The following is a 22,583-nucleotide window of genomic DNA, read 5'->3' as shown; positions in this document are numbered from 1 at the left end:
GCAGCAGAGTAATGAGTAATGGCAGCAGAGTAATGAGTAATGGCAGCAGAGTAATGAGTAATGGCAGCAGAGTAATGGCAGCAGAGTAATGAGTAATGGCAGCAGAGTAATGGCAGCAGAGTAATGAGTAATGGCAGCAGAGTAATGAGTAATGGCAGCAGAGTAATGGCAGCAGAGTAATGAGTAATGGCAGCAGAGTAATGAGTAATGGCAGCAGAGTAATGGCAGCAGAGTAATGAGTAATGGCAGCAGAGTAATGGCAGCAGAGTAATGAGTAATGGCAGCAGAGTAATGGCAGCAGAGTAATGAGTAATGGCAGCAGAGTAATGAGTAATGGCAGCAGAGTAATGGCAGCAGAGTAATGAGTAATGGCAGCAGAGTAATGGCAGCAGAGTAATGAGTAATGGCAGCAGAGTAATGAGTAATGGCAGCAGAGTAATGGCAGCAGAGTAATGAGTAATGGCAGCAGAGTAATGGCAGCAGAGTAATGAGTAATGGCAGCAGAGTAATGGCAGCAGAGTAATGAGTAATGGCAGCAGAGTAATGGCAGCAGATTAATGAGTAATGGCAGCAGAGTAATGAGCACATAGCAATGCCCAGCACTCACTCCAGTGCCCAGGGTGGTTTAAATGCCCAGCACTCACTCCAGTGCCCAGGGTGGTTTAAATGCCCACCTCTCACTCAGTGCCCAGGGTGGTTTAAATGCCCAGCACTCACTCCAGTGCCCAGGGTGGTTTAAATGCCCAGCTCTCACCAGTGCCCAGGGTGGTTTAAATGCCCACCTCCTCACTCCAGTGCCCAGGGTGGTTTAAATGCCCAGCACTCACTCCAGTGCCCAGGGTGGTTTAAATGCCCACCTCTCACTCAGTGCCCAGGGTGGTTTAAATGCCCAGCACTCACTCCAGTGCCCAGGGTGGTTTAAATACCCAGCACTCACTCCAGTGCCCAGGGTGGTTTAAATGCCCAGCTCTCACCCAGTGCCCAGGGTGGTTTAAATACCCAGCCTCACCAGTGCCCAGGGTGGTTTAAATGCCCAGCACTCACTCCAGTGCCCAGGGTGGTTTAAATGCCCAGCTCTCACTCAGTGCCCAGGGTGGTTTAAATGCCCACCTCTCACTCAGTGCCCAGGGTGGTTTAAATGCCCAGCACTCACTCCAGTGCCCAGGGTGGTTTAAATGCCCACCTCTCACTCAGTGCCCAGGGTGGTTTAAATGCCCACCTCTCACTCAGTGCCCAGGGTGGTTTAAATACCCAGCACTCACTCAGTGCCCAGGGTGGTTTAAATACCCAGCTCTCACTCAGTGCCCAGGGTGGTTTAAATGCCCACCTCTCACTCAGTGCCCAGGGTGGTTTAAATGCCCAGCACTCACTCCAGTGCCCAGGGTGGTTTAAATGCCCACCTCTCACTCAGTGCCCAGGGTGGTTTAAATACCCAGCACTCACTCCAGTGCCCAGGGTGGTTTAAATGCCCAGCACTCACCCAGTGCCCAGGGTGGTTTAAATACCCAGCCTCACCAGTGCCCAGGGTGGTTTAAATGCCCAGCACTCACTCAGTGCCCAGGGTGGTTTAAATGCCCAGCTCTCACTCCAGTGCCCAGGGTGGTTTAAATACCCAGCTCTCACTCAGTGCCCAGGGTGGTTTAAATGCCCAGCTCTCACTCAGTGCCCAGGGTGGTTTAAATGCCCAGCACTCACTCCAGTGCCCAGGGTGGTTTAAATGCCCACCTCTCACTCAGTGCCCAGGGTGGTTTAAATGCCCAGCTCTCACTCAGTGCCCAGGGTGGTTTAAATGCCCAGCACTCACTCCAGTGCCCAGGGTGGTTTAAATGCCCACCTCTCACTCAGTAACCAGGGTGGTTTAAATGCCCACCTCTCACTCAGTAACCAGGGTGGTTTAAATGCCCACCTCTCACTCAGTGCCCAGGGTGGTTTAAATGCCCAGCTCTCACTCAGTGCCCAGGGTGGTTTAAATGCCCAGCACTCACTCCAGTGCCCAGGGTGGTTTAAATGCCCACCTCTCACTCAGTAACCAGGGTGGTTTAAATGCCCACCTCTCACTCAGTAACCAGGGTGGTTTAAATGCCCACCTCTCACTCAGTGCCCAGGGTGGTTTCTCAGAACAAAACGGCCCAAGACAAAACACACACACACACACACACACACACACACACACACACACACACACACACACACACACACACACACACACACACACACACACACACACACACACACACACACACACACACACCCCTTGCGTGGCCCCTCAGACCGGCGGCCACATAGAGGTGTATTTGCATGAGGAGAACATAAAGCACATGGGACGGTTTGTGCTTCCCCAGGAGTGGGCGGCTGGTGTCGTAACTCGGCCGATCCCAATCAGGCATCCCTCCACAGCCCCCATAGAGACTCATTTACCTGCACAGCACACCTAACCGCACAGCACACCTAACCGCACAGCACAGCACAGCACAGCACACCTAACCGCACAGCACAGCACACCTAACCGCACAGCACAGCACAGGACAGCACACCTAACCGCACAGCACAGCACACCTAACCGCACAGCACAGCACAGCACAGCACAGCACAGGACAGCACACCTAACCGCACAGCACAGCACAGGACAGCACACCTAACCGCACAGCACAGCACAGCACAGCACAGCACAGCACAGCACAGCACAGCACAGCACAGCACACCTAACTAGGGATGCACGATATATCGGCGGTCGATATATTATTGGCCGATAAGTGAAAAAATGAAAATATTATTATTGGTCCGATAACAGAATTCTGGCCGATAATTTGCGCCGATAAGTCCTAATTTAGGCCTACGTAAGGTCCGTCTGGCTACACTGAGCTACTTGAGCTTGGTTGGCTATACTTTTTCCTCAATTTCGCCTAGTTCTAAGTTGTGTTTTAGTATTATATTTGCATTACTTTAGCTTGGGTTTTGTATTATTACCTAGAAATATGCTAACCATTCCTGCTTCAGTTCCAGACAGGTCATCATAATAAGTTATTAAAACCTTCGGGGATAACCCCTTTCATTTCTGCTGCAGCAGGTTGTGCGCAACAGAGTAGACGGACATAAGATACAGTCTGAGGAGTTGCAGCTTTATTCAGTTACCCGCAGTTGAAACTAAACCTAAGTTTCCCCTCACAAACTCTGATTTGGTGGCTATACTGTAGCTTATTCCCAGCTTAGCCGTTTATGAGTGTTTAGTCCTAAATGAAAATGATTCATACTCTCTAGCCACTCACTGACGTCATGTTCACTTAAAGGAGCCACACATACTGTAGGGCTAGGCTACTGTTATGTTGACTGCTGTACTATTGAGGACTATGATGAGTTCTGTCCATCATTTGGTGGTAGGTAAAATTACTGCAATAAAATTACGCTTATTAAATGCTTTCCCCAAATCACTTTTCACAATTTTTTTTCAAGAGTAATATTATTGGTTATCGTATAGGTCACAACAAACCAATAAATATCGGTTATCGTTATCGGCCCTAAAATTCCATATCGGTGCATCTCTACACCTAACCGCACAGCACAGCACACCTAACCGCACAGCACACCTAACCGCACAGCACAGCACAGCACAGCCCCGCACAGCACACCTAACCACACAGCACAGCACAGCTGACCGCACAGCACAGCACACCTAACCGCACCGCACAGCACAGCTGACCGCACAGCACAGCACACCTGACCGCACCGCACAGCACACCTAACAGCACAGCACACCTGACAGCACAGCACACCTGACAGCACAGCACAGCACACCTGACAGCACAGCACAGCACAGCACAGCACAGCACACCTGACCGCACCGCACAGCACAGCACACCTGACAGCACAGCACACCTGACAGCACAGCACAGCACACCTGACAGCACAGCACAGCACACCTAACCGCACAGCACACCACACCTAACAGCACAGCACAGCACTTGGCTTACTACAGGGAAGGGTGACAGAACTGCATTACCTTTACATACTTCCATAACTGCAGTGTTGTATTCGCTAAATATGGTTACCAACCACGGCAGAGCAGCGGACATATCCAAGATAATTATACAGTTTATGAAAGTGCCACTTTGCAATATCCATAATGCATTCTTGAAGCCATCGTCACACTTAAAAGCACTTTCTAGTTACATAATGCAAATACCCATGATGTGGGATAGGCTAGGCCATACATCATGTAAGTACCCATGATGTGGGGTAGGCTAGGCCACACATCATGTAAGTACCCATGATGTGGGGTAGGCTAGGCCAGGCCATTGTGGCCAGAAAAAACAATGAAAAAACAATCAACACAACAATATCAAAGGTGGAGGACAGGTTAATGTACAATTAACATTTAATTTGAAAAATTACCTGAAAGGAACACGGCAATTGATTGGGAAATTGTTTTTATAATCAAGACACACCCCCTTCCCTTCTTTGTGTGTGCTAGGGTTAGCTTGACACTGTTAGCCTAGCTTAGCACAATTCACTGGAAGTGGGTTGTAGTAGTGTATTCTTATCTAACTCAGGGGGTAGACAATAAATATGCTAATTTTTCAAAAAGTTGCTTTGTTGTTCCTTTAAGCTTTATTTTTTCTGATTTAGCAACCTTTAGCACCAAGCCTGAAGCCATTTTAAGAACATAAAATATCATCCATTCTATGCACAACCATGTACTAGTGAGTGGTGGTGCCCATAGTGAGTGGTGGTGCCCATGTACTAGTGAGTGGCGGTGCCCATAGTGAGTGGTGGTGCCCATGTACTAGTGAGTGGCGGTGCCCATAGTGAGTGGTGGTGCCCATGTACTAGTGAGTGGTGGTGCCCATGTACTAGTGAGTGGTGGTGCCCATAGTGAGTGGCGGTGCCCATGTACTAGTGAGTGGCCGTGCCCATAGTGAGTGGTGGTGCCCATAGTGAGTGGCGGTGCCCATGTACTAGTGAGTGGCCGTGCCCATAGTGAGTGGTGGTGCCCATGTATACCGAGAGGGTCCACTGCAGCACTGCTCACTTAGCAGCGAGGACAAGGCGTCCGACAGGAAACCAAAGGGGCGTTCAGAAAGAGAGAGTGAGTCAGAGAGACCAAGGTGGAGGGATGCAGAGGAGGGGGGGGGGGAGGAGGAGGAGGAGGGGTGAAAGGGGCCAGAGGAAGAGTGGAGAGAGACAGAGGAGAGAAAAAAAAAAAAAAAAAAAAAACACACACAGCAGTGAGGATGAAAGAGAAAGCAAGATGGCAGAGAGAAGGTAGATGCAGCACAGAGATGTGCTGTGGAATGTTACAGGGAGAACTAGCGAGAGAGAGGGAGAGAGAGAGAGAAAGGGATGGGGGTGGAGTGAGTAGCAATGAGGCATAATGATGAAGGAAATGCAAAAAATGCAGAGCAGGGGGGGAGGGGAAGGAGAGAGAGAGAGAGAGAGAGAGAGAGAGAGAGAGAGAGAGAGAGAGAGAGAGAGAGAGAGAGAGAGAGAGAGAGAGAGAGAGAGAGAGAGAGAGAGACACGACACACAAAGTACATTTTATGCTATAAAAATACATTTTCAGATGATATCCCAATTAAAATCTGGTCCAAAATATTCGGCACCACTATCCTGCCTATTGCATTTTATGGAAGAGAGAAATGTGTGGTTTGTATTGCACTTTATGGAAGAGAGAGAAATGTGTGGTTTGTGGGACTCACTTGATCCAGGTGTCCCCAGGCCAGCGCCGGAGGCTGCTGGCTGGTAGGTCCCTTCTGTGAGGGCCGGAGTGGTGGTGTGGACAAACTCAGACTGAGCCTGCAGAGACACAAGACCAGCGGTGAGCGCTCACACCAGAGACAGGGGACCAGCAGTGAGACATCAGACTCAACAGTCAAGAGCATTGCTCCTCTAGCAGCAAGTAAACAAGTGCAATTATACTAGTAGCAATGTTGTGAGTGTTGTGCTAATGTCGTAGTAACTCAGTTTAAATAAAGATAGTGTGTGTCACACATTGCTGGAAGAAGTCGAACCCACTGACTTGATGCTACCAGAACACGAAGCTAGGCAATTTGCTTCCTTCAGATACAGGTCTTGTTATAATCTCTCTGTACACTTTCAAAGTTTACAATACTTTGGTTTGTCTGTAGGGACCCTCACCACACTACCACAGAAGTGTAATTATATTTTGAGCAGTCAGTGGTATAAAATAGTGTTTGTTTTTTTAACATGCTAGCTGGCCCCCTTAGCTTAGACTATAAGCCCAGTCAAAGTTGATGCAAAAAAACGTGTTGCTCAAAACTCAACCAATTAATGTAATCAATCAAAAGTTTGAATTTGTTAACTACCATAAATAGACCCTAAATTCTTTTTACTCCGGAGTTACGCTTCAATAAAAAAAAAAAGAGAATTTTGATCTGTCAGATTTATTACTTGATGTGTTAGGACAATCTTCTGTGTTGAGGCATGGGGCCTGAATAGTGTTTATCAGGTTGTTACTGCTTCAGCTTCCTAGTAGTTAAAAATAGTGTTTATCAGTCTGTTAACTTGCAACACCTGCCATCTCATTTGATACATACTGCCCAGACAGAAACATTTAAGCATCCACGCTTATTTATATGCAACTCTGCGGCATCGTTCAAGCTGTCGGCTGGGTCAGACTGGAGGCAGGAAGCCCAGTTACTTGCCGTCCTCTCCCAAAGAGGCCACTTGACCACATCTACAAGTTAGTCATGCGATCCGTACATCTTGAATGACTTGCAACATCTTCAAAATCACTAATGACTTTATGACTCACCTTAATGACCTTGTCCACCTTAAGGTCCTCAAGGGATGGATAGAGCGACATTCTGCAAAACACAACACAAACAAAACTGATAAATAACAATATAAAAGCTGTACAGAACACAGAGCACAGAACACAGAGTAGAGAGCACAGAACACAGAGCACAGCACAGCACAGAGCACAGCACAGAGCACAGCACAACACAGAGCACAGCACAGAGCACAGCACAGAGCACAGCACAGAGCACAGCACAGAGCACAACACTGAACACAGCACAGAGCACAGCACAGAGCACAACACAGAGCACAGAACACAACACTGAACACAGAGCACAACACTGAGCACAGAACACAACACTGAACACAGAGCACAACACAGAGCACAGAACACTGAACACAGAACACAGAGTAGAGAGCACAGCACAGAACACAACACTGAGCACAGAACACAACACAACACTGAGCACAGCACAGAACACAACACTGAGCACAGCACAGAACACAACACTGAGCACAGCACAGAACACAACACTGAGCACAGCACAGAACACAACACTGAGCACAGCACAGAACACAACACTGAGCACAGAACACAACACAACACTGAGCACAGCACACAACACAACACTGAGCACAGCACACAACACTGAGCACAGCACACAACACAACACTGAGCACAGAACACAACACAACACTGAGCACAGAACACAACACAACACAGAGCACAGAACACAACATAGAGCACAGAACACAACACAGAGCACAGCAGACAGTCGAGTCAAAGCGGGAGTAAAGCTGTGTGATTGACTGGCATGTAGCCCAGCTGCTCTAATGAGATCGCAGCTTTTGAACGGAGTTCTGTTCTAATCCTCCATGATACTCCACTGTAGTCTTGGAAATAGGTGCGTGTTTTAACGCAACACAATTTACTTATCAGTAGAAGTTATTAGTGAAGGTAGGATGTGAAGAGGGAAGGTGTGTGCACTCACTCAATAATCTTTTTACAGGGAACAGAAATCTCTGGAAGAAACTCAGAATACTAACCACATGCTACAAATAGCTTAGTCTTTGACATGTGTGGTCAAAATACATAAAAAAAAAACAGACAAACCAGCACAGGAACCTTTCATTCTACACACTGTTGACAGGACTAGGGGTGCCACGATTTGATTCGATTTTCAATCTTTTTTAAATATTACTATTAATGCATTCCTTATACGCTACTTATTTTTTTTTTGGCCTTTTCCTTTTCTGTTTTTATTTCTGCGCTTTTATTTTGAAACCGCTTTTTATTTTGAAACCGTTCCAACCGCGAGGTTCAGCACATGCATGTGCGTTTGTGCATCTTGGCATACATGCTGGACGTGAGATTGGGGGTGTGGCTGCATCATCGATTCTACTTTTGAGTTCAAAGTTCGAGATTGAGATGTAATTTCGATCGATTTCAATATAAAATTGTGACACCCCTAGACAGGACACATCATTCGGCATACTGTTAAGCATAAGTATAAGTATAAGTATATACTCTTTCATTCGGCATACTGTTAAGTATAAGTAAGTATATACTCTTTTGATCCCGATGAGGGAAATTTGGTCTCTGCCTTTATCCCAATACGTGAATTAGTGAAACACACTCAGCACACAGTGAACACACAGTGAGGTGAAACACACACTAATCCCGACGCAGTAAGCTGCCTGCTACAAGAGCGGCACTCGGGGAGCAGTGAGGGAATAGGTGCCTTGCCCAAGGGCACTTCAGCCGTGCCTACTGGCAACCCGGCAACCCTCCGGTTACAGGTCCGGTGTGCTAACCAGTGGGCCACGGCTGCCCCAACAGGAGCACTTCCTCCATACTTCTCCCGCCTACACAAGCACTTCCTCCATACTTCTCCCGCCTACACAAGCACTTCCTCCATACTTCTCCCGCCTACACAAGCACTTCCTCCATACTTCTCCCGCCTACACAAGCACTTCCTCCATACTTCTCCCGCCGACACAAGCACTTCCTCCATACTTCTCCCGCCTAACAGGAGCACTTCCTCCATACTTCTCCCGCCTACACAAGTCCTTTCGGCAGCCTGGGTAGCGGAGCGTCCCCACCCTAACTAGACGGAAACCACGGTGATGGCTCATGCCCTTGCATGCCCTTCTCCCTCAGGATGCAGTCAGGGCTGGCCAAGGCACCAGTCCGCTCTTGTTGTGGCACGAGTGGATTTAGCAAACAAACTAGCACAAATATCACAGCAGCACAATGAAATAATAAATAAATAAATAAATAAATAAATAAAAACACATAAAGGAGCAGCAGTGTGGAATGAGTCATCATTCACACGGACGCCTCCAGACATTCTGCCTGCAGAGAGTGTCGAGTGCGTTACATAAAACCTGTTAAAAAATAAATAAAAAATAGAAAATGCAATTCCAGGGAATTACCATTGCATGTAAATGCAAAAAAGCTGCTGTGTATAACATTATATTACTTACAGTATGATTATTCAAATTACACAGTCTTACAGTATTCTTGAAAACCACTTACTTGGTTAGATGTTAGCTTAGAGTATATGAGTCAGTAAAAATAAATGGTCAATTCAATATTGATCAACATTCTTTGTTTTAATACAGCAGAATGATACCTTAGAATACAACTAATGAACACTTACCAATGTAAGCTTGAAAATAGTAAAGTAAAAATCACAGTTCTGTGTGTGTGTGTATATATATATATATATATATATATATATATATATATATATATATATATATATATATATATATTATACACACACAGAACTTGATAATGCCAATCATAATTATCCTAAGACAGACCTATTTATCAGTGGTAACTATCAGTGGCAGCAACAGCTAGAGGCCTCAGTTAATGGTATTAGGTCAAATTTGATGGTGATATATACATATCATTATTTATATATATATATATATACATATCATTATTTATATATATATATATATATATATATATATATATATATATATATATATATATATATACACACACACACACACACACATATAATTATATGGTGATATATACACTGAAGAATAAAAGAGTCAGCCCTTCAGATGATCAGTTTTAGACAGAACTTAGGTTAGAATCTTAATTTTCACACAGCACAGCTCAGATCAGAGAGGTCTAACAGCACAGCTATGTTTCACAGATGTTACAGCACAGGTATGATTCAAAGGTAGGAATGGTTGACAAATATGATTCACAGGTATACATGTTCCATATAGTTAGTGAGTATAGTCCTCACACAACAATATAGTTCTCAGAATGTCTCAGTGTAGATCTCAGATAAGTCTCAGTATGGTTAAATGGTATGTGCACAGATATGGTTACATGTTTGTAAGAATGTATGTTAGTATGTTGCTAGCAACATTGTCAGAGATGTATGGTTGACAGGTGTGCACACAGACAGGCACACACGTAATGTCATACACGGTCAGCACCACTGGTCTGGTCTGGAACCTAAAAGGCAAAAGCAAACAGTTATACCAAAACAAGGAATGTCTGCAATTGTACAATTGTTCAATACAACTAAGGTATTTAAGTGAAGTTGTTACATTACATTAGGCTGACACATTATAACCTAACGACTAACATGGTAAACAGTTTAAGCTTTTTAAACAATTCTAGGACAATTTAAAAAAAAAAAACGTAGAGTAGGCCTACAATACAATTGGTGCACCATCAAGCTACTGGTAGTTAAATAGTAGCCTATAATATTAAATTGTAAACAAAGCAGAATTCTGTGTTTTATTGTTTTTAGTTTTAGTATAGGTGATAGCTAATCATATTTTTATTTAAATATAAAACGTAAACAGCTTAGAAAATTTTGCTGGCAAAGTGTTTGGTGTTGCTTATGATAATCATACGAGTAAGGACAGATCATTCTGATACTAAGTATCTTGATAACCAACTGCTATAACTTAAACAGCTTGCTAGGTCTGTCAGCCACATTTTTTCCTACAGATTACGATGTACTACAACTTGAAGGCTTAATTCACGTGCCAGGCTACACTTTAATTTATAGACCAGAACAATGCAGAAATGAGTAGGCCAAGTAAACATTGTAGCCTATGTTGACAACACAAACATTATAGCTCAACTTATGTAGTGTGTTTTAACAAGACTTTAGTCGTATGGTCCATTTCTTAACAGTAGCCTATTCATGGCTTTCATAAGGTCCCTTTCCACAGGAGTATTAATAAAGCACCAATGCATTCATAATCTAGGTGTTTGAAACCCATCAGGTCCCTTCACACAGTAGCCTAGGCTATAATCAAGCACCACGTAGTCTGCATTCATAAGCTATTCTAGGTGCTTGATTCTATACACCTGTGGAAAGTGACCTGATAGAACCAGAGCCTAGTATCTCTAGGCCTACTTCTCTGGTTTACGTTAACGTTCCAGCAGCTAGTTAAAACGCTGCTGGTTAGGCCTAATGAACAAATGTAACGTTAGTGCATTACGTTTGATTGTCGTTAGCTACGGAAACCTAATCGGTCACTGTCTTGAATTTCCCCTGGGGATCAATAAAGTATCTATCTATCTATCTATCTATCTATCTATCTATCTGTAAAGTTGACGACATATTAACGTTGATTAACAGTGGGTTTCCTTTCATAATACATATCAACGTAGCAAGGTGCTAATGTCAACTATTTCACTAACGTTAACGTTACCTAACGTTATAACGTTAGTTTAGTTATGTGTGACCCATCATTTCATACATATAACGCTAACGTTACATAATGTTTGACGACATAAATTACTCAAATACCAAAAACCGGAACACTTACCTTGTCTGTAATTGGAGAAATGTGCCTCTGAAGGAGTTTTACAAAGTGACCACGGCACAGCAGGCGAAGACGTTCAGCAGATTCACAGCTCCAGTGATAGCTCGCGTTCAGCTGTTGATGGCTTATTTCTTTCAGCTGCAGGTCACGTCATAATGCTAAAAGTTGCCGCCAAGGTGGTCAATGTTAAGTCAATGGGAATTTATTGCTCTTTTATCGTAAATATCTCAAAACGTATAAAGCTTACAAATGTAAAAATTATATTGTACAATCGTTACAAGACCTTTGTAGGAGTGTTTGAATGACGTCAGACGGTTCAGTGGTTTTACTGTTATTAAACGTCGAATTTGATCGGAAGAAGAATAATAACTAGAAAACGCAATTCCAGGGAATTACCAGTGCATGAAAATGCAAAACATATGGTGTGAAATATATTGTTAAAACAGATGATGTGCTAATTGGCAACCAACATGATGAGGTTTAATATAGTTGAAATGACTGAACAGATAGGTGGATAGTTTAAAAGGTTAAATTATTTGCTAGTAATCACAAAGTCAGTAGTGTTTCGGCATCTGGGTTGCCAGCTCTGCTCTAGTTACCACATATGCGGTGTACACCGCTCTACAGTATTTTGAAAGTGATTGTAGTACCAGTTTTGGCCAAAATCCTACATACGGTTCCTTTAATATAGTTGGAATGACTGAACAGTTAAATAGGTGGATAGTTTAAAAGGTTAAATTATTTGCTAGGTAGATGAGGTTTAATAGTTGGAATGACTGAACTAGGTAGATGAGGTTTAATATAGCCTGGCCACCTGGCCTAGGATTCTAATTGCTTAACGGCAGTCTTAATAGAGCCATATTGTATGCTTAAAGCCTGAGACAGAGTATATAGTTTAAAAAATGTAGATAGTGTAATGGATGTTGATAGACAGAAAGTTGAATGGATGTTGATAGGCAGATTGTTTAATGGATGTTGATGGATAGTTTAATGCATAGGTTCTCAAAGTGCGGCCCGGGGGCCAATGGCGGCCCGCGGAAACATTTCTGGCAGCCCGCGATAACATCTGATAACATCTGTAAAACTGTACAACTGTACTGTGTGCTTTGAAAAGAATGAATCTCCGTTTAGGGGTGTTCCGTGGCCGTCAGGTTTTCCTGTGGTGCTTTGGTAGCTGGAATTGGCCCTGAATAAGGCCTATGCTGATAAGAAGCAAGGCACACTGAGACTGACTGTTCGTACTTGAAATGGACTGCAACCTGAACTGTTATATCCTAAATTTGTCTGTTGAGGGTAGAGAACCCCAGGGATTGTGTGTGCATTGCAATTTTTCTTAAGATTTTCACAAGTTTTGCCAGGTTTAGCCCCAGTTATGAATTAAAATGTGTTAAATGCTATACATATAAACTGTAGAGATGCAACCTGCTCATTAAAATGATACAAATGGGGTTTAATGCTATACATATAAACTGTAGAGATGCAACCTGCTCATTAAAATCATTACAAATGGGGTTTAATGCTATACATATAAACTGTAGAGATGCAACTGCTCATTAAAATCATTACAAATGGAATTGGCCCTCAGTTAATGTTGGGTTCCTGAATTGGCCCTCAGTTAATGTTGGGTTCCTGAATTGGCCCTCAGGTCAATGTTGGGTTCCTGAATTGGCCCTCAGGTCAATGTTGGGTTCCTGAATTGGCCCTCAGGTCAATGTTGGGTTCCTGAATTGGCCCTCAGGTCAATGTTGGGTTCCTGAATTGGCCCTCACCAATTCCAAAATACACAGACACACACACGGGCAAAGTTCTATACAGACACACACAGGCAAAGTGCTATAATGCGCAATGATACAACCACCTGCGCAATGATGCAACCACCTGTGCAATGAAAGCTAAATTAGGGATGCACGATGATATCGGCCTGACATCGGTATCTGCAGACTTCATAACTTAATTATCAGCATCGGCCAACATGGACATTTCTGCCAATGTGCCTGGCCGATAAGGTGACCTGTTAATTATGTGCACACGAAGCAAATGTTTACGTTACTATGAGCGGCAACAACATACTTCAACATGTTGGCTGTGTGGCCGTATTTCCAAATTCTGGAAATTGATTAAAAAAATAGCTATTTGCAGAGCTTGTAAAGTACCAGTGATGCAAGGAGGGGTTAAACGATACTCTTTTAACGTTACCAATTTAATAACACAGCTTAAGAGCCATCATCCTGAACTCTACAAAGCACTAAGCCAGAAGCGGCACCAGCTAAAACCGTGACGAGGCATTGCTAAGCTTTTGTTTACAATGCAATCAGTCCAGAATAAAGGCTAGCTGTAAATTTACTAGCCTACGTGTTGTAGGTCTCATTCACTTTACTCTACAGATTGACATTTTAAGTTTACAGGGTTACAGCTGCATTTCTGTTCATTTGAGAACAATGTGTCGTATTGTCAACAACTCTTGGGGAACTGTCTTATTATTATTATAATATTATATTATAATGTGTTATTTGAAATAATTTAAATATTTTTTCATGAATGAATGTCCATTTCTAAAATGATACAGGGTTGAATCAAAGTAAAGTTTTTAATGTCCCGTATCGACAGCAAGTAGGCCTAGCCTACACCATCATAACAGGTTAATTGTAGTACAGGAGAAACTTTTCAATTAATAAAAATTAGACGTGAATATCGGTATCGGCAATCGGCCAAAATGAGCTTGTAAATATCGGCATATATCGGCTGAAATTCAATATCATGCATCCCTACTAAATTACAGAGCATGTTTGGGTTGATAGCCTATACAAAAATAATATGCTTTAATGTGCTCTTTTACACAAGAGATTCTAGGAAAACCCTGACCTAGGTGGATTTGTTTGGTTTATGATGGTGCACTCTGATGATTTATTTACCAGGAAATGGAAAACTAATGAGCAGCAGTGAGCTCACAGAAAATCATTAGAGCTGGGTTGGGGAGAAGGGCATCTTCTGCCAGGAAGTCATATGACTTAGTCTACCCTGTTCCAGAGGGGACTAATCTAGTCAGTTGCACTTTGCTGGCAGACATCTAGAAATATGTACCAAAATGAGCTAGTCTTTCTACTACAAGTATTAATTTAGATACAGGAACGATTAGCCTACAGAATTGACTTGACATGTGGCACTCAGCAGGCTTGAGAAAGCAAGTGAGTGTGTGGCAGAGCTGAGTGGGAGTGCACTTGGTGAATGGGAACAGAGCCATCTCCACATCCAGGATCTACTGCTCAGAGCAACCAACTCGCACTACAGCTGCATTCAGACAGGAAGCCACTAGCAATGACAGACCATGGAATGTTCAAGAAACTCAGTACTGGTTAGCACTTCGGACTTGTAACTGGAGGGTTGCCGGTTCAAACCCCGACCAGTAGGCACGGCTGAAGTGCCCTTGAGCAAAGCACCTAACCCCTCACTGCTCCCCGAGCGCCGCTGTTGATGCAGGCAGCTCACTGCGCCGGGATTAGTGTGTGCTTCACCTCACTGTGTGTTCACTGTGTGCTGAGTGTGTTTCACTAATTCACGGATTGGGAGTATATACGTATAGTTAGGTGACAAGAGAGAGGCTAAGAGTATACATATAGTTAGGTGACAAGAGAGAGGCTAAGAGTATACGTATAGTTAGGTGACAAGAGAGAGGCTAAGAGCGTATAGAGCGCAACATCAACGTATGTTCCGTATGCCTATATTCTGCATCCTAGTGTGGTAGAACATCCACGTATGTTCCGTATGCTTATATTCTGCATCCTAGTGTGGTAGAACATCTATGTATGTTCCGTATGCTTATATTCTGCATCCTAGTGTAGTAGAACATCTATGTATGTTCCGTATGCCTATATTATGCATCCTAGTGTGGTAGAACATCTACGTATGTATCCTATATTCTGCATCCTAGTGTGGTAGAACATGTACGCATGTTCCGTATGCCTATATTCTGCATCCTAGTGTGGTAGAACATCTACGTACGTATCCTATATTCTGCATCCTAGTGTGGTAGAACATCTACGTACGTATCCTATATTCTGCATCCTAGTGTGGTAGAACATCTACGTACGTATCCAGGCAGCCCATTTGCAGATGTTGTTCAACCAGAGCCTGTAGGTACACCAGTCTCCCCTGACAGTTATCATGGATGGTTTACTTCCCTATAGAGATCCTTCTTCAGCATAGATGACCAGTGTTTCCCCTAGAATTTTTTCCAGCAGCGGTGCTGGGGGGGGGGGAGGTTGTTGCACATTTTTTTTATTTTTTTTTTATATCATACCTTCGTGTTTCTTTTGTGGACATTTTCAGCTTTCTTTTACATTATTGGTTAAAAATGATAGAAGAAAAATGAAATGGCACAACCCAGAAAAAGATATAAATTTACAATTTATTTAAATTTGTCTTAATGGCAAAAGGCCACACCCAATCTGCGAGCACTTATTTTTTCTGGGCTTTTCAAAGAACATCTCTAAGGCTCTTTGGTAATTGAATTGAATTGTTGGGGGGCCATTAATGCTGACACGCATGCACGTAGCCAGATGCTCTCCTTGTAGTCTATTTCTCAGTCCCAAAACAACAAACCCACGTATAAAAAAGTAATTACTCACTTTTCTTCTACATCACTCCCACAGTTACCATACAACTCACTCACAATTAACTCGAAAAGGACCTAGGCTACTTGATTGAAGTACGACCGTTCGTCTCACCGCCAAGAGAACACTGAAGTTATGAGAACACGTCTTTCTGATAAGAGAATGTAGGCTCCTATGTTTAATGCCGCAAACGTAGAAAAGGTCTGTTTGTGATAGCCTATTATAGCTAAGTGGACAGAATTTAGGCTATACGTATATGCCAACATATGCTCATATTTCCTTTAACTATCAGAAAGTTTAAACAGGCCTAGACTGTGTTCGCCTATAAGTAGGCTATTTATTGTGTAACCTACAAGTGAACGATGACACCATAGGCTACACTGTGGCGGAGCAAGTCCCCATCAGTCGGATAGCTAAACAATGTAACCGTGTTCAGAACGTAGGCTAGCCATATGGGCTGCAGACTTGTCTTTGGGCTTGTAATCACCTGACACATCATGCCGCATATATGTCCTGAATAATGAGAGGCTAAGTGCGGATTTGATGCACTTAACTTACTCAAAACTTTCAGAAAACAATTTCGAGATGACGTTGGCCGTTGTGCTTTTACAGTGTGTTAAGTGAATCTCGCGGATATTATGTTGCGTGCAGCGGCGCTGAAAATCCAGGCGCTTGCGCCATGCCGCTATTAAATACACTGTAGGGGAAACACTGATGACAGTTATCATGGATGGTTTACTTCCCTATAGAGATCCTTCTTCAGCATAGATGACGTAGAAAAGGTCTGTTTGTGATAGCCTATTATAGCTAAGTGGACAGAATTTAGGCTATCATTATATGCCAACATATGCTCATATTTCCTTTAACTATCAGAAAGTTTAAACAGGCCTAGACTGTGTTAAGCCTATAAGTAGGCTATTTATTGTGTAACCTACAAGTGAACGATGACACCATAGGCTACACTGTGGCGGAGCAAGTCCCCATCAGTCGGGATAGCTAAACAATGTAACCGTGTTCAGAGCGTGGGCTAGCCATATGGGCTGCAGACTTGTCTTTGGGCTTGTAATCACCTGACACATCATGCCGCATATATGTCCTGAATAATGAGAGGCTAGCGCGGATTTTGATGCACTTAACTTACTCAAAACTTTCAGAAAACAATTTCGAGATGACGTTGGCGTTGTGCTTTTACAGTGTGTTAAGTGAATCTCGTGATATTATGTTGCAGCGGCGCTGAAAATCCAGCGGCGGCGCTGCGCCGCTATTAAATACACTGTAGGGGAAACACTGATGACAGTTATCATGGATGGTTTACTTCCCTATAGAGATCCTTCTTCAGCATAGATGTCTGTGTGTGTACGCAAGAGAGCATCACGTGTGTCAGTCTAATCCCATCAAAACAGGAAGCACTAGTTTTTGGTGGTCAACCTCACAACGACCTCCTTTCACAAAGACATTGTGCCAACGCTATAAGCCGCTATGAGCCCGCGCTGAGCTAAACGCAATTACTAAGTGAATACGTAAAGTGTGTGTAGACATGTACCAAGTCCTCTGGTGTGTGATGAAAGCATTGTGAAATCAACATTACACCTGTGCATGTACTTGTGTTTAGTATCCTTTGTTTATCCTTGAATGGTTAGAATGCAATAGGAGCCTATCTAGAGACCTTTTGTTTATTCCCAGGTGTGCTTCTTTGGCCACGTCTACACGAAAACGACAGGCATATTTTCATGCCATTTTCACACCTTTCATACACAAAATCCATTTCGAGATATAGCGAATGCCATGAAAGATGGAAGATGATGACAAATAGCCTAAATAAATAAAGAGTAAGACAAAGCAAATAGCCCAGTAGCATAATAAAATACACTACGACTTGATGCACGATGCACCATGCAGCATGCATGCAACATGTTTTAAACGATGGTATGAAGACACGTACATTTGCAAAGAGGAGAAACAACTTAACTTGATTTACAATGAAATGTTACATTTAGTTTACAAGTTGACAGTCGCGAGGGAATAACTGCACATTGTAACTAAGGGATGCAATAACGCCACTAACAACAACCAAAACCATTCATTGAGAGCTCCTAGCCGCATACGTACATTTCAAAACATTGCGACATGAAATGTCACAAAAAGCAGCTTAGGATTGTTTGTGCATAGGTCTTAGTGAGTTAGGAGTCCTTTCGACTACTTCTAAGCTGTCCCAGACTCAGGTGCTACTCTTAGGGCTCAAATGCTTTGTGAATTACTCTTAGCCAAACAAATTAGGGGTCCTAAAGTTAAGAGTGACATGCCCATTATTATGACCGCCGCTAGCGAAGCGGTCATATAGGGATTGTCAAAGTCCCCCCCCCTCCCCCATCATCTACTTCCTGAATTTTTGGTCAACGATACCCGGGACACCGAACCACCGGGGCACATGAAATTTGGTCGGTATGTAGCCCCACTAGACTTTTACGGAAAAATTTTGTTTCGTCCCCGGGGGCCACTGCCCCCCGTACCGCAAAAAAAAGCAGTTTTTCCTAAATAACTACCTGAACCGTGGCACTGAGGATGAAGAATCTTTTATGGTATGTTGGTCTCAAGGGCCCACATCAACCTGGCCCATAATCACTCATTTGTGATTTGCACCCCCCCGGTAAAAAATGAAAATGCAATATTATTCTGCTTTGATCGCCCCTATGTTCAGAACTGCACCAAATTTTATGTGTATGATTGACCTGGCATTCTCTGGGGGTATGCCAAGTTTCGTAGAATTTCATCCATGGGGGGGGTCTAAAAAAAAATTAGGTTATGTGTACATTTAGTGACTGTACACTCATTGGCCTGTAGATGGCGGTGCACACATATACACATGCACACACACACACAGGCACCCACATACTATCGTTATTAGAACGGCCGATACATAATTACAAATTCAGTAGGATTAAAAGAAAGCCAAAATAAATATTCATCATCATCATCATCATGTCTGCATTTCCAGTATTGGCGATAAGTAGTCGTTTGTCCACTAGATGGCGCATCGTTGTAGTGAGACGTAATTTTGTTGGAAGTTAAAAGTGGGTTGGAAAATCAATAGACGCTTCCTACAAGGACTAGTTTAGGCTACCGCAGAGAACGTCTAATAAGGATAGGACGATGTTCACATGAAATGTAATTCCCATTTCTTCTTGAAGCCGAAATAAATCTGAGGATGTTTATCGGACATGCTTGGTTTTTACTGCAAGTACATTAATCTTATAATATCAATAAGGACCTAGGTAATGTTACCGTTAGCGTTGGTTGAGTGATGGAGGCCAATTTCATTGATTGCATTTGTAGAAAACTATAAATGCGGTTATACCAAGCAAATTGATAGCAGCACTGTAATTGTATCTTTCGACTGTCATTTGTTGCACGTGCTACAAAAATCATTCTGTGCAATGGAAGATTTACCAACGTTACACCGGGTCTGATACAGTTTTGCCTATACATGTGAGACAGGCGCTTCTGTTTATTTTGTTTTAAAATGCGTGCAGGGGTGTGAGGGGAATCGATGTGCTTTGATTCCAGCTTGGTAGTTGTAGTCTGTGAAATTAAAAAGCACATGTGTGTGAAGTATCCAAACAATGACACCTTCATTTCATTATGGCGGCTTTAGCAACACACCTTAAGCTACTGTGTAGTGGGTCCCATTTAGAAGTGGCTACTTCATTCGCGCTTTCCTTGACTCATGGAGCTGCGTGAATTTTATTACAACTTTCCGCCACGATATGGCAGTTTAAGGCCGCTTGATACTGTAAGGCGTGAGCCATTGGTTTCCAAAGGAGATTTTATTTGTGTCGCCAGCATAGCCTATTGACAATTTATGTTGTAAATAGGCCTACCTTATAAGCCTACCTGTAGCTTAGGGAAGCTAACAGCTTTCTATTAGGAGTTTGTTAGTTACAGTTTTGTAAACCTAGCCTGATCTGCCCGCTATTTATTTTTTGATTTCTTAAAAGATTGAGCTTGGTCTGGTGAAAGCCAGACTAGCCATGGACCTCAGTTACACAATGCAAGGGAACATGAATCAGCCTATATTTGCACGAACAATAACAGACAACAGCTCTTCAACTTTGGCCCGTTAAAATGTGTATGAACAGAAATGTATGAACATAGCGACGCATTTCATCAAGGCCCATTTGGACATGTCAGTTATTTGCACCACTGGTTAGATGTAAAACAGCATTTCGTTTCAGACTACTGTTACTTAATTTGTGCATTGACAATAAAGTATCACATGAACTAAAGATGACTAAAATCTTATGTAGAAGAAGAAACATTCACAAAAAATCCATCCATCCAAAAATGACCTTTGTTTTTGATAGCTGTTGAAAACGGCATGGAACTGACAGAGATGTTTTTTGTTTATAAATAACATTGTGCTGATACCTTTTGCTTTTCCCAAATACAATGTAGCCTACAGGTGTAAGTGACCTTTCATCAATCCAGTTGCAATGGATGAACTGTGATGAACTGCCCTACTTGTGATTGTTATAAAACCTTTAAAATCTCTAAACAATGCTACATCTTCTTTGGCTATTCTACAATCTATTGACCTTTTCAGCACCAGTAGGCTACTTTCTGTGCAGCTGCACACACACACTCAGGCATGCCAAACAAGCACACACAAAAGTTTCAAGAGTGTGGGGATGGAGTAAAATATGGAGACAAATTGAAGTGTGATTTCTTTTCGCGGAACGGATGTACAGGACTGAGCGGCGGTCATATTTTGTACCGCTATGCGGTACATCTAGTTTTTAGGAGTTTCTCCTAAATTCGCCAGATTCTTTGTGAATACGGCCCCTGAGGTTCAGACACTAGTCAGAAGTAGGGCCAACTTTCACCTTGTTTTCATCCACTGAGGCCAAGAGCATGACCGCTAACTATCATAATCAGCTCCTAGTTCACCTTCCCTACCCGAACATTTTGAGCATTCAGGAAAACACTCCTGTAGGCCACAGAGATGGCCAGTCAGGATCAAACTACGGTCCAATGCCCACTCACAGGAAACGGGATGCCTTTCAGACAGGAGAAGGGGGTTTCCCCCAATGGCAGATCTACAAGCCTTTTCATATATTTCACAGCAGAACACGAGACTCAAGATTGAACCACTCTACTTCCAATGGGACACAGCACAGCAGAGCACTTCTTGAGGATGTCATACAATCCCTCCATTATGTCATTAGAGGCTGTAAAGCCCCCTTCAATATTTGCTCTGGGCTATGAGAAGGGTGGGGCATTCTCGCAGTATGTTGGCTAAAACAAGGGACCTTAAAATACTTTGGGCTTTCTGGCAACATAACCTGCCTCCACAAACTTAGAGGCCTTCATGACTGCTGTCTACTGGAAGTGGTTCGCTGGGGAATAGGGAAAAAAAAGTGCAAATCACTGTTGGGCAGTGATGGGCTCTCTGCACTGGCTGAGTGCTTTTAGCAACAACATAATTGAGTCAGAGGACTCCAGTCCATCACTCCGAGGTCGCTGTGCCTTCATTGTCTTCCCCAGAACCTCCTTCAGCCGTTCATAAGCGAGCTATTATCAAGGCCAGCTCGGTCCGAAACAGAAGACAGCGATGCTATTTATAAAACTTATGGCGGCAAACACAAAACAAGAGGCCACAACATGAGGTAAAAAGACTATACTTCAGAAGATGTACGGAGGTAGAGAACAGGAAAGTCTGGACAACCAGACTAGCTAAAGAGCTCTCACACTTCTGGACAGTTCTTAAAACAGCTAACCTCAAACAAAGATAATTTATCACATTTTACATTACTTTGCCAAAACAAACATCAACAACTTTCTCTGTTCTGGAATAAATCTTTAGATTTTGGAATCTCTAGACAAAATCCTCAAAAAATTATCTCTAATCAAACAAAGCAAAACCATCACGAGAGGTTTTTTGAAGGGAACTGGAAACACAAATGAGTCACTCTGGGAAAAGGATTCTTGCCCTATTGACACAGAGGTCAGAGAAACTAAGTTGCATAATGTCTTAATGTAAGCATCATAAAATTATCTGAATCGCCTGAAGGGTCGGACATCCGTTTGAAGATCCGCATAGTGCGGAGGACATGTCTGAAAACAGTAATGGTCATAGATAGCAGCACCAGCTGAAATCTCCAAAACTCCAGAGTGTGAGGTCTGGGGAGGTAAAGAAAACGATCATTCTCAGCCTTGAAAACGAAACCATTGAGACTGGCCTGAATCTGTGATTTTATAAGAGGTGGGTGACAGGTGACGAGTGTTCTAACTTTAAACTGACAAATCACACATGACTGTTTTTCATGATATTATTTCGCATTACCGGAGTTGTATTTGTTGTGATATCTTACTTTGTTAGTTTAAGGAAAGAGACACCAATAT

General features: G+C 43.0%; 1 protein-coding gene across 2 annotated transcripts in view; it reads right to left on the bottom strand.

The window, feature by feature from the left end:
- sdcbp2 (syndecan binding protein (syntenin) 2) overlaps window positions 1-22,583 on the bottom strand; it is a 36,840-nt gene that overhangs the window by 12,783 nt on the left and 1,474 nt on the right. For both annotated transcript variants that reach the window (XM_048241592.1, XM_048241591.1), the window contains exons 2-3: window positions 6,770-6,821; window positions 5,694-5,790 (exon numbers count right to left, since the gene is read on the bottom strand). In XM_048241592.1, coding sequence (XP_048097549.1) covers window positions 5,694-5,790; window positions 6,770-6,820 — 148 coding nt within the window. In that variant the 5' untranslated portion in view covers window position 6,821. The remainder of the gene's footprint in view (window positions 1-5,693; window positions 5,791-6,769; window positions 6,822-22,583) is intronic.

The sequence above is a fragment of the Alosa alosa genome, chromosome 4 (genome assembly GCF_017589495.1).
Source record: "Alosa alosa isolate M-15738 ecotype Scorff River chromosome 4, AALO_Geno_1.1, whole genome shotgun sequence".
NCBI lineage: Eukaryota > Metazoa > Chordata > Actinopteri > Clupeiformes > Clupeidae > Alosa > Alosa alosa.
Note: the sequence above shows the minus strand (reverse complement) of the source record. Positions and strands in the feature narration are given on the sequence as shown.